At 40.0% G+C, this 13,855-nt stretch overlaps 1 protein-coding gene across 8 annotated transcripts in view; it reads right to left on the bottom strand.

The window, feature by feature from the left end:
• The window catches only part of LOC138638112 (IgGFc-binding protein-like), a 246,804-nt gene that overhangs the window by 163,488 nt on the left and 69,461 nt on the right, over positions 1-13,855 (bottom strand). For all 8 annotated transcript variants that reach the window (XM_069727126.1, XM_069727130.1, XM_069727129.1 and 5 more), the window contains 10 exons: positions 12,500-12,741; positions 12,042-12,325; positions 11,295-11,572; positions 10,478-11,073; positions 9,801-10,377; positions 9,134-9,345; positions 8,637-9,017; positions 7,881-8,164; positions 7,499-7,770; positions 7,298-7,417 (listed from right to left, as the gene is read on the bottom strand). In XM_069727126.1, the coding sequence (XP_069583227.1) occupies positions 7,298-7,417; positions 7,499-7,770; positions 7,881-8,164; positions 8,637-9,017; positions 9,134-9,345; positions 9,801-10,377; positions 10,478-11,073; positions 11,295-11,572; positions 12,042-12,325; positions 12,500-12,741 (3,246 nt within the window). The remainder of the gene's footprint in view (positions 1-7,297; positions 7,418-7,498; positions 7,771-7,880; positions 8,165-8,636; positions 9,018-9,133; positions 9,346-9,800; positions 10,378-10,477; positions 11,074-11,294; positions 11,573-12,041; positions 12,326-12,499; positions 12,742-13,855) is intronic.

Below are 13,855 nucleotides of genomic sequence, written 5' to 3'. Positions count from 1 at the left end.
GGCTACCTTGGTTTCGCCATTTTTCTGCAATTCTGGGTTCCATCCTCGTTTCTCTTCAGGACAGGTTGAGTCTTCGGACTGTCCTGGTGTGGATACTGTGGTGGACAGGTTGCAGCAGATTTGGACTCATGTAGTGGACAATTTGACCTTGTCCCAGGAGAAGGCTCAACGTTTCGCTAATCGCAGACGCCGTGTGGGTCCCCGACTTCGTGTTGGGGATCTGGTTTGGTTATCTTCTCATCATATTCCTATGAAGGTTTCCTCTCCTAAGTTTAGACCTCGTTTCATTGGTCCGTATAGGATTTCTGAGGTTCTTAATCCTGTGTCTTTTCGTCTGACCCTTCCAGATTCTTTTTCCATACATAACGTATTCCATAGGTCATTGTTGCGGAGATACGTGGCACCTATGGTTCCATCTGTTGATCCTCCTGCCCCGGTTTTGGTGGAGGGGGAATTGGAGTATATTGTGGAGAAGATTTTGGATTCTCGTGTTTCTAGACGGAAACTCCAGTATCTGGTTAAATGGAAGGGTTATGCTCAGGAAGATAATTCCTGGGTTTTTGCCTCTGATGTCCATGCTCCCGATCATGTTCGTGCCTTTCATGTGGCTCATCCTGGTTGGCCTGGGGGCTCTGGTGAGGGTTCGGTGACCCCTCCTCAAGGGGGGGGGTACTGTTGTGAATTCTGTGGCAGAGCTCCCTCCTGTGGTCACAAGTGTTACTTCGGCTGATTCTCTCTGTGAGCTTCTGTTGGTGGAGGGAAGTGGTACTGCGGCTTCTGAGTTTCCTCCCTCAGGTGATCTGGTGAGGTCGTTAGGTGCTTCTCTACTTAACTCCGCCTAATGCTTTGATCCTGGCTTCCTGTCAATGTTCCAGTGTTGGACTTGCTTTTCCCTGGATCATTCCTGTGGCCTGCTGCTCTGCATAGCTAAGTTCTTCTATGCTATTTGTTTGCTATTTTTTCTGTCCAGCTTGTCTAATTTGTTGCTGGAAGCTCTGGGACGCAAAGGGTGTACCTCCGTGCCGTTAGTTCGGTACGGAGGGTCTTTTTGCTCCCTTTGCGTGGTTTTCTTTAGGGTTTTGTGTAGACCGCAAAGTTACCTTTTCTATCCTCGATCTGTTAAGAAAGTCGGGCCTCACTTTGCTGAATCTATTTCATCTCTACGTTTGTCTTTTCATCTTAACTCACAGTCATTATATGTGGGGGGCTGCCTTTTCCTTTGGGGTATTTCTCTGAGGCAAGGTAGGCTTATTTTCCATCTTCAGGCTAGTTTCTCAGGCTGTGCCGAGTTGCATAGGCAGAGTTAGGCGCAATCCACGGCTGCCTCTAGTGTTGTTTGGAGAGGATTAGGGATTGCGGTCTGCAGAGTTCCCACGTCTCAGAGCTCGTTCTATGATTTTGGGTTATTGTCAGATCACTGTATGTGCTCTGACCGCTATGTCCATAGTAGTACTGAATTGCTTTCATAACAATCGCCATGGGATTACGTGAACTACAGTGGACAGGTGAGTATATGTTGTTTATTATTTTTGATTATTTCTAGGAAACGAGGGCATCGGGGAATTGGTGTTAGGTGAGTATGTTTTTTTTTTTTTTATTTGAATGTGTATGTAATTATTTAACCTTTATTTTCAACTGTGAGCAATGGTGCTGACAGATGAGACTACATCTCCCATAAGTGGCACCTGCTGTCACTGTTATCAGTGACAGCAGACGTAGCCCGATGGGAGCAGTAGTCTCATCGGCCCTCACCTACTGACCTGTGGTAAGCTTTTACCGCAGGTCACTGCTGTGGGTCACAGTGAAAGCTGCGAGGTCATGCTGACATCTGACAGTATGACTCCACAATGCTCTGACCAACGGTCTTACCGGTGGTAGTGTTACTGCCGATAAGAACCACTGCGCCAGTGTTTCTCATGCTGTCACAAAGATGACAGAGTGGGAAACACCATAGGAAGCCTGTAAAACACAAAAACTCAGCAAATACGCAGCAAATACGCAAACATTTTTATACCTGCTTTTTTTGCTGCGGATTTCGCTGACTCAGTTGAAGTTAATGGGTGTAAACAACTGCAGAAGTGCAAAAACAATTGACATGCTGCAGAAAAAAAGCACTGCAAATATTTCAGGAAATTTACTGATCATTTGCACAACACTTCAGGATTGTCATTGAATTAGCTAGCATAAGGATTCCATAGTGTTTTGGCTCATTTCCGCATGGAAAAAACACCACGAAAATGCATAAAAAATGCACTGTGTGCGCATAGCATAATGGAACATTCCTCCATATTCTTGTAGGGAGATAATTGAAGTTTCATGCACTTCTGACATGAAAGATGAATAGTCAAAAGTCGAGGTAGATGAGCGCCCAGCACTAGGCTATTTGACTTGCCATTGTAAATACCTTACCCAATACCTCGTGTGGCTCTCATTGCAATCCGATGAGATTTACTTTCATCTGCCTTGAAAATTCCTTTTCATTTTCTTTGCCATTACCATGACATGGTCATGAATTTATACAACTCTTCGTTTGGGCATGTCCATAATTAACTACTATGACTAAGATCTTTGTCACACATATAGGATAAATACTAAGACAATTCAAAGAGATGCTTTTCTCTATTTCAGGCCGGCGTCACACACAGCGTAAAACAATACGGTCCGTATATTACGGCCGTAATACGCTGAAAAGTCCCCAAAAAAATGGTCCGTTGCTCCTCCGTAGGCAGGCTGTGTCAGCGTTTTTTGCGCATGGCATCCTCCGTATGTAATCCGTATGGCATCCGTACTGCGTGGTTTTCTCGCAGGCTTGCAAAACCAACATACCGCTATAGAAGTGATCCATGTGTCCCAAAAAGAAAAGAATATATATATATATATATATATATATATATATATGTCAGTAGACACATATATGTATATATATTAATACTTATTCCAGCGCTATACAGCTTGAAAGCCGGTAATTCAATTACCGGCTTTTTCCTTCTCCTTCATAAAACCCGACATGATTTGAGACATGGTTTACATACAGTAAACCATGTCTTCTCTCCATTTTTTTTGCAGATTCCACACTACTAATGTCAGTAGTGTGTATCTGCAAAATTTGGCCGTTCTAGCTCTTAAAATAAAGGGTTAACTGGCGGAAAAAAGCCAGGGAGCTTTCTAGGTAATTTCCCACGATCTATGAACAGCCAGCAGAGGGCGCCTCACCGCAAATGATGCTAAATATAGATCATTGATCTATTTTTAGCCTCATTCCCTGGGGTTTTGCAGCGAGGAGCAGCCTGCATTAGCACAGCTCCTTGCTGCAAAATGTTTTAACCCCTTCAGAAGGATTTACATCGTTGGACGTTACAGATCTGCGGAGGGTAAGTATATTGTTGGTTTATTATGTTTCTTTACTCACAGAACGAGGGTCTTCAGTGACTGGATTGGGCGTTGAATAAAATACTACAACAACCATTGTTTTTATTTCATTAAAATAATTTTAAAGAATGTGTTTGTGTTTTATTTAACCCTTCACTACAATTGGATTAATAATGGATAGGTGTCATAATTGACGCCTCTCCATTATTAATTAGGCTTAATGTCACCTTACAATAGCAAGGTGGCATTAACCCTTCATTACCCCATATCCCACCGCTACACGGGAATGGGAAGAGAGTGGCCAAGTGCCAGAATAGGCGCATCTTCCAGATGTGCCTGTTCTGGGGTGGCTGGGGGCAGATATTTTTAGCCAGGGGGGGGCCAATAACCGTGGACCCTCTCCAGGCTATTAATATCTGCCCTCAGTCACTGGCTTTACTACTCTGGCGGAGAAAATTGCGCGGGAGCCCACGCCAATTTTTTCCGCCAGTTAACCCTTTATTTTAAGAGCTAGAACGGCCAAATTTTGCAGATACACACTACTGACATTAGTAGTGTGGAATCTGCAAAAAAAATGGAGAGAAGACATGGTTTACTGTATGTAAACCATGTCTCAAATCATGTCGGGTTTTATGAAGGAGAAAGAAAAAGCCGGTAATTGAATTACCGGCTTTCAAGCTGTATAGCGCTGGAATAAATATTAATATATATACATATATGTGTCTCACTGACATATATATATATACCTATTCTATGTGTACACATTTATTATATCTATTGGACTGGAAGCTGTCAGTGTGATTTTACTGTACACCGCACTGAATTACCGGCTTTTCTCTCTAACAGCGCTGCGTATTTCTCGCAAGTCACACTGCTTGTCCGTGTGTAATCCGTATTTTTCACTCTTCCATAGACTTTCATTGGCGTATTTCTTGCGCAGTACGGTGACAAACGCAGCATGCTGCGATTTTGTACGGCCGTAGAAAGCCGTATAATACTGATCAGTAAAATACGGCAAATAGGAGCAGGGGCATAGAGAATAATTGTGCCGTATTTTTTGCGAGTTTTACGGACGTAGATTCTGCGCTCTTACGTCCGTAAAACTCGCATGTGTGACGGCGGCCTCAGACATTTTCTTTATTGATTTTAGACCATTGTAACTAAATATAGAATTATCAGTGCTAGCCATAGACTGAACTTTTGCCATGGAGATCCATCAACCAATCTTTACAAATCACATGTAACCAAATTTTGTTTGTAATCCATAGTAACTAGAGAGATAGAAAATATTGTATAGAAAATGTGCTGCTCACTTATTTTTCAGATTTAAAATTTTTGGGAGCATATTAATTTTTAACTAAATTCACTTAGTCATAAGTAGCCTATTGTACCAGTTCCAGCTTCTTAGCTAAGCTAATGCATATCTTTGCATAGTGAATGCTTCGCTACAATGAAAAAGGGGGCTATCCTGGATTTAAAAATTCTGATATAAATATAGAAAACTAAAATATAATAATGTTTTAATTGGAAAAGCATCCAAAACTTGTCCTGTTATAATCATGCAGCTTTACATGACCACATACCCCTCTGCACTCAATTGTCTATTGTGTCTTGTCCAGCGCAAACTCTCTGTCTGACAGATGCAGCTTGTACTCTGCCTACTGGACAATTAGACAGTAGGCAGAGGAGGAAAGCTTGACTGTAAACAAGCATGAAGATTAAAGCATCATAGTAAGCAGGGCCGGCGTTAGGGGCAGGCAGACTAGGCAGCTGCCTAGGGCCCCCGCTGCCCTAGGGGCCCCCAGCCTGGGGCGGACACACTGCTGATGGCACTGCTCCAGGACCCAGCAGTGGAGGGGGGCTCCTGCAGGCAGGCCCGGTATTATGCAGGATCGGGCCCCTCTCACTCCCTCCTATAATCATGGAACACCCAGTGCGAGGGAGAGAGCGGGGCACGAAGTGCAGGAGATCAAAAAGGGGGCGTGTCATGCATGGAGAGACGCTGGCCAATGAAAGCTTCCCTTACCTCACCATGACCAGACTGAGGAGAGCGCTCACTGGTTGCTGTATTCCTGCATGGCGCGTCCCAATCGTGAGTAGTCACCCCTACAGTCAGGTGAGGTGCCCACCGCACAGCACATAGAGACAGCAGTGGAGGAAGAGAGCCTTAGGGGGTCTTCTGCTCCCTCCACTGCTCTGTCCCCAGCAGGCTGCAGCGTCTCCTCACTGTGAAGAGATGGGGGAGGAGCTCACTGCACGGGACAGCAGGTAGAACCAGGGGGCTGATATCAGTGCTGTCTGCTCTGTGCCCCATCCCCCACAGTGGGGTCTGCAGCCCTCTGTAACTGAACTATGTGACCTCATCCAGGGCTCCTCTGATCACCTCTACAAGATTAGTATGTGTGTATATATGTGCTTGTATGTATGTATGTGTGTATATCTGTGTATGTATGTACGGCATATGTGTGTATGTATGGTATATTTGTATGTCTGTGTGTATGTATGTACAGTATCTGTGTGTATCTGTGTATGTGCAATAAATTTCTTTGGATATATGGTATATATGTATGTTTATGTGCATGTACATACAGTATATGTGTATGTATATGTGTGTACGGTATGTGTATGCTATGTGTATATACTGTATGTGTATATGTATGGTACATGTATTTGTATCTGTTCGGTATATGTATATATGTACGGTATGTGTATTTGGTGTATGTATGGTATGTGTGTACTATATGTGTATATAATTATCTGAGTATGTACGGTATATGTGTGTGTATCTGTGTGTATGTATGGTATATGTATGTACGGTATTTGTGTGAATGTACAGAATATGCATGTGTGTATGTATGGTATGTGTATGTATGACGGTATATGTATGTATCTGTGTGCATGTAAGGTATATGTATGTGTTTGCATATACTGTATTTGTATGTATATCTGTGTGTATGTACAGTATGTATGTACGGTATGTGTATACTATATGTGTATATAACTGTATGTGTGTATGCATGTAAGGTATATGTCTGTGTATGTATGTATGGTATGTGTATCTGTGTGTATGTACTGTGTATGTATGCACAGTATATGCCGAAACAAAAATCATTGTTCTCATCAGCACATCGCCCCGTTAAGCCTGCAGATATGCTGCTAAGATGATACTGTATGGGGACAGATTGATTTACTAGTGATCATTCTGTCCCCATCATTACTCCTCAGCCAGTGTAAAGAGGCTGGAAACAAGCGGCGAATGACTTCAATATTGTTAATCACACTCGTTTAGTGGCCTGAAATCAGCGCATGTAGCTACAACCAAAATGTTTCTGTTTGATGGTGCAATATGTTAGCATTTGGGGCCCCATTTTAAATATTTGCCTAGGGCCTCACTTTGCCTAAAACCGGCCCTGATAGTAAGGCCACGTTCACATGTTCAGTATTTGGTCAGTATTTTATATCAGTATTTGTAAGCCAAAACCAAGAGTAGGACAAGCAGAGGAAAAGTATAATAGAAACATATGCACCACTTCTGTATTTATCACCCACTCCTGGTTTTGGCTTACAAATACTGATGGAAAACACTCACCGAATACTGAATGTGTGAACTTGGCTCCAGCAGCTATCTGTTCTAATCATTCCCAAACCTTTAGTCACAAGAATATATAGGATTGCCTTCATCCTCCACTTCCTAAACCAAATTCTACCTAGATATTAGATCTGAAATATGCAGCTACTGTATCTAGTGCATGTAACCCGAATGTCAATGTATTCAGTTCCTTAACTTTGATTTTTCTCTTATACTCTGAAAATAGTCACCTAGTTATCACTTTATTAGCCTTTTATTTTCTAGATATACCTTCACCTGGTGTCCAATTTATATAACATTCATCGTGTTCATAGAATATCATGCAGTAAAACCATTTACCTGGTGTAGTTGAAGTTGTGGTTCCTACTGTGTCACAGCCAATAGTTGTAGGAGTAATAGTAGTAGTTGTTGTAGCTGCAGTGGTGGTAGTTTTGGGTGGACTTGTGCTTTTTATTTCTCCTAAAAGCAAAAATAACATTTATAAAATACAACATAACATATTTAATAATTCATTATGATAAAAAAAGTTTAACTTCTTACCACAATTAGTTTCCTGTCTCCAATCGCCAAGAATGACTCCTATTGCTTCACATGCTGCAGCATAAAATTCTAGTGAGCTGCAGAAATAAGTATCATTCCCTCCTGTCGCGCATTGGTCATACACACAACTCTCAAAGTATTGATATGGTGGAATGAGAGCATGACACTGTGAAAAGGGGCCATTGAGCAGCTTTATTATTTCACACTTAGCCTCAGCTTCTTGCTCTATGTTGGGAAGGCACGTAGGTGGAGGAGGAGGAGGAGGGTCACAACTACAGAAATTAAGATATAGCAAAGTTAGATCTCACATTGCAAAAAAAAATTATACTGTATATGGATAAATAAATGGACAAATGGACAGATAAGATAAGAAAATACTCACGGCCATCCATCATCTGGTACTCGCCAGCTGTTTCCAAAGTCATTGACATCAGTTACAATACTGCCATTAGGCTTTGTGAAGTCATCAAAGCGATTATCATTGTATGTGCCACACAATCCACACAATGTATCTTTGTATTTCTCACTCACTATTACAAATAATTCATGATCTCCATTGAATTTAATCTGGAGTCCAAAGTGGGTATTAACTACTACGTACTGGCCACTTCTTATGATGCTTATGCCAAACACGTCAGCAGGGAGAGTAACTAAAACATTGTTGACCTGCAAAGCAAAGGTAGAGGAGAACTATAATTTTTAGCTATAACAACATTTACCTGAATAATAACAGTGCCACATTTATTCTGGCCATTTGTGCTGTAAATAGAAATATTTCACTATTTTTTTACAAAAAAATATAAAAAGAAAAAACTTTTACAAATACGGTAACTAACAAATATCTAACATTTAACAAAAATTTTGTTCCGTAAAAAAATTGCAAAAATGCAAATTGATATTGTCCAATACAATAACAGAATGTTGTCTCCTTTTATGATAACACAACAACTGAATATCCAAAAACATTACAACACTTTTTTCTCACAAACTTCAAGCTATCTTTTATAGGGTAACTCCTGAGAATGTAAAATATATATGTGCAATGTTTTGAACATATATGTGGCTTTTATGTATTAGCAGAATTCTATGGTATTACAGTACAATCTGCGTAGACTTGTAATGAAATAATTTAACTTACATGCACAATATTGTTCTTCTCGATCCAGATGTGCACACCGTCCACAGTCAGAGCAACTGAATTTATGGCTGTCCAGCTTGGGTTGCCTCTGTGTTCATTGCGTGTGGTGACAATAAAGCTGTGAGATGTATTGGCACAGGTCTCTGATACAGTGTAGTTACAAGATCCTTGGAAATGGTGAAGTGTGCCATCAAATGTGGAGTAGTGAGGGTCACCATAAATGTGGCAAGTTGCACTGCTTGGTTGGTAGCAGCCCAATAATCCATTTTGCACCTTACAGATTTCATCTTCTGGACAAGACATAGGTAAACAGGAGACCATGTTGTTATCCTGACATTGACATCTCCTCTCACAGTTTCCTTCAATGAATTCATCACCGCTCTGTAAAAAAAAAAAAAATCAACAACTGCTTAAAAAAATTCAACATTTTCAGCAAAAATTCAGCAGCAGAGAAGTATAAAAAGCAAAAAGAAAAAAAAATTCCGTTGGACACTTACATTATAATACTGGTCATTGTACGAGCATCCACATTGTGATTTAGAAACGCAAGCTCCTCCACTGAGAATGTACCCGTCTTTACATTCACACCCTTCCACACATGGAGAGGTGCATTTCTCTGGAGCCTGTGGATCCAGGCAGGTTGCTGGACATGCAGTCATACATTCCTTGTAATCGCTATTGCTTGGACATTCTTCATCTCCTGTGAATTCTAGTGCACAAAATTTACCAAAATTAGGCTAAGTTCAGTTAGCCATATAAAAACATCATCAAATTTTCATACAGAAAAATGTTAGATTTCTCATCTAGTTTCCATTCGGCATTCATTTTTATTCATCAGCAGTGAATAAAATTTACAAGACCAAATACAGTTCTCTATATGAACAATTGCAATGTACCCGTAGAAAACAGACGCGATACGACTTATTTACATGGGATCCTATTTTTTGTGCACCCATATACTTGAATAGAAGAGTTTCATCTGAATTATGGACGAGACTAGTACATGCTGTGATTTTTTTCATGTAAAAAAGGTCATCTGAACAGCCCCACTGATCCACTGAATAACATTGGTCCTAGTGCTGACTTTGTGATGTTTTTACCCCAGACAACAGACTTAAGCATATTAGAACTAAAGCTGTCAACACTTTTACAACTTGTACTTACCACAAGATGTAATGTTTCTCCAGCTTGGGATGGTGACTCCTTGTTTCTGACAGGCATCAGCATATGCTTCTAAAGCACTGCACAAAATATCTTTGCCTCCATCTAATGCGCAGAGATCAAACACACAGATTTCAAAGAAACTCTCTGGATCGACAACATCGTGACATACACTGAACAGATCATCTTTACTTGTTAGCAAACCACAGAATGCATTGCTTTCATAGAGGCTCTCGTCCTCTGGGGGACAAGTTGGCGGTGGAGGTGGAGGTGGTTGATCTGTGCAGGACGGATCATTTTTGTCATAGACTATCCAACTGTTTCCTAATTCATTTGAATTTTGGGCCAATTGTCCATCGGGCATAAGGAAGTCATCTGGTCTACGATTGTTGTAGTTGCCGCACATGCCACAAACTTCCCCAGAGAATGCATCAGGTATTTTCAATTCCACGGAATGATCAGTGTCGTAAGAAACTCTAAGTTTGAAGTCAGTTTCTAAAATGACATATCTTCCACTCCTTTCCACTTTTACTGCACCTCCATTCAAAATGACAGGAAGAGTTTTCCACAAGTCATCAACCTGCAAAGATAATGATGAATGAATGAGTGATGTATTCAGTAATAAGCAGCCATGTACCAGCAAAGCAATGTTATATTGAGTATAAATGTAGACGTCTTACCAAAATGCGGGAGTTTTCTTTTCTCACAATCTGTATTTGGTAGCCATAGACATCAACAATCACTCTCTGCACATATGAGACAGATGGATTTCCCCTATGTACATTCTTGGCTTCCACATTAAAGTATGGTAATGAAGAGTTAGTGCATAATTTAGAGAGAGTATATGTGCACAGACCCATGAAGTGATGGACCTGCTTGTCATAGGTTTCGTAATGAGGGTCATTGTGGACTCTGCAGGTACCGTAACTGTAATAAACACAGCCAGGTATGCCATTTATCACTGAACAGTATTGGTCACTTCGACATGCATCACTCTTACAGATTAGGCTACTTCCAGCTGAAGGACATCTGCATATTGTGGAGCACGTGTCATCTGTCCAAAATTCAGATCCAACAGGATAATGCTTATCATTTTCCCAACAGCCACACTGGAGACTGGGCACACATTCCTTGTTGAACAAAACGTAGCCAGGATCACATATGCAGGACTCGGTGCAAGGCAGATTGCAATAAGATGGAGATACTGGATTCACACAGGTTGCTGGACAGGCGGTCCCACATGGTTCATAATGGCTGTTTTGTGGACACTTGAGAGCTGTAAAACAAAATTAGAAATATATAAGAGTAAAAATAAAAACATAAAGGGATAACCACATTAACTATTTATTGTCTTTCATGTCTTTCATGTAGTTGCTGATACTTTTGGTAGGGTTTTCTTCTAAGTTCAGTTCATGTAGTTATACTTAAACAAAATTAGACTTTGAACATTACAACAAGCAAGCAGAGAGTGTAAGAGAGTAATCATGATGTGCTTACGGCAAAAAGTTTCATTTCTCCATGGTCCTATCACAACCCCGTTAGTTTGACAAGACTGTGCATATGACTGAAGACTGTCACAAAGTACACCAGGATCCAGATTCAGCTCACAAAGGTCATAGAAACAGTTATTAAAGTAGACCAGTGGATCTACAACACCATGACAATCTTTAAATGGACCACTCTGGTCAGTGATTAGTCCACAGAAGCTGTTGCTGGAAATTATGACTTTCTCATCATCTGTGCAGGGAGGTGGAACTTCAGGTCCAGGAGTACATCTATGACAAATTCATAATTGATACAAGTTATAATAATACTTAATAGAGATCTAAAAATCTGGGACTGAGAAATCCATATACTAAATATTATTTTATTAAAATATAGAATATTAAAGGCATTGTCCACTTCTGGTGAATAATTTGACCATCACTGCAACTTGCCAAACCCTAACACAATCCATACAATTTGCATGGTTGCAGTAGATTGCCGATCAGAATCTCTGGTGAGTCTCTCGATGTTTTATTGAGAGTGGTGCCTGAGACTCTAGATTGTACGTGACTGTAACTTTACAAATTTAATACTTAAGGTCATGTTACAACTGCTGTAAACAGCAAGCAGAACCTAATCTTAAAGGTGTGTATATTTTATACAATTATGATTCAGCAAGCCGCAGTGCTTGCCAAAGACTTCACCAATGGTGGACAACCCCTTTAATTTGTGAAAAAAAATAAAATAAAATTGACTTACTTGGTATCATTATCAACTTGCCAACTGTTACCAAGGCTGTTGGAGTCTGGCTCTAATTCTCCATCTGGGTTTAGGAAGTCATCAGTCATATTCCTATTAAAATTACCGCACAGTCCACACACTTTATTTGCATATCCATGTGGAATAGTTACTACTACTCTATGGTTTCCATCGAATTTTACATTCAGGCCAAATGCTGTTGTGACTACTACGTCATGTCCACTCAGGAATATATTAATATCTGGCACTAGCGCTTCTGGCAGCGTCACAATGTTTCCATTGACCTGTATTTACAAAAATATGAGAGAAGAAAAATGTAAAATTCTATCGTCTGACATTATATATTCTACTCTCAAAAATATTATTTATAGAAGACAAGATTGATATATTTGGAACTTAATTTTAGGTTAATCTGAGTTCTTATAATATATTTATTAATGTGAAATAATTAGACTTACCTTGACTACTCTGTTCTTTTCCAATGTGATCCTGTATCCGTGTACATCCACATTCACATACTGAACATAGGATACTCTAGTATTTCCTCCTCTGTGCTCATTAGCTGCTTCCACGTTGAAATTAGGAAGATTTGTATTATCGTTACAGAGCTTGGATAAAGTGTAGGTGCAGGTTCCCATAAAATGATGAACCTGGTTATCAAAAGTGTAATAGTGCGGGTCTCCACTGACCTCACAAGAACCTATTAATGGAATTATTTAAAACATTCATTTTCTTTATATACTATTTTACTGCAGACTATTGCACTATAGAAAATGAGCAGAAGCCTCTATGTACATCTGTATAATATGACTAGTTCTAAGGAAAAAGCAACATTGATAAATTAAAAAAAAGAACTGAATTTTGCACACCAATCTTTTGTTCTATAGGTTGAAAATTATTAACATAAAAATAAATTATTACATTGTTTTCCAAGGGGTCGTTTGTATGCCAATGTGTGTATTTTGGTACATGGCTCTGTGCACTGACTATAAGGCAATTAATGTAGGGCCTCATGCTGTAAAGAATGTAATTTACATATATATTCTTAAAAATGAAAATAAATGGAGCAATGCATGCATTTCATTTAGAATACATCCTTTTTTCATAAATTTACACAATGAGGTGTGAAGGGGCTGGTGTCCAAATTATTAATAAAAAAACAAACAATATTTAATATTGGAAATATACATTCAACTTAAGAATATTTTTCAAGTGATTTAGATGCAGAAATAATGTATCTATCCAATTAAATTAAAATACTAAGGGACTTGTCGTCCTGGTAATATATTCTAAGGGCATGCGCACACAACATCTTATAGCCACAAGCGTTTCCCCAAAGTTTTGCCAGAAAAAGACGCAGTAGGAAAATGTTGGCAGACATTCCCTTAGAAGCTTGGTTGGCAACTTTTTTTTCACCTCTTTATAAAAAATAATGAGTGATTTACAGAAGCCACCAGAAGAAAGATGAGATCAGTTTTTTAACTGCTTTACTGCTTTCGAAGCCTTAGGAAATGTAGTATAATAAGGTGGCAGTTCAAGTGGATGAGTGACCATTTATTTGTTAGTTGTACTAAACCGGAAGAGAAGCCTCTCTTAGGCTACTTTCACACTAGCGTTGTTTTCAATACGTCGCAATGCGTCGTTTAGGGGAAAAAACGCATCCTGCAAAGTTGTTTGCAGGATGCGTTTTTGCCCCCTAGAGTAACATTACCGACGCATTGTGACGTATTGACACACGTCGCAACCGTCATGCGACGGTTGCGCCGTGTTTTGGCGGACCGCCGGGAGCATGCGCAGCCGGAACTTCGCCCCCA

This window comes from Ranitomeya imitator, chromosome 5, assembly GCF_032444005.1.
Source record: "Ranitomeya imitator isolate aRanImi1 chromosome 5, aRanImi1.pri, whole genome shotgun sequence".
In the NCBI taxonomy this organism is placed as follows: Eukaryota; Metazoa; Chordata; class Amphibia; order Anura; family Dendrobatidae; genus Ranitomeya; species Ranitomeya imitator.
This window is presented reverse-complemented; position numbering and strand designations above follow the sequence as displayed.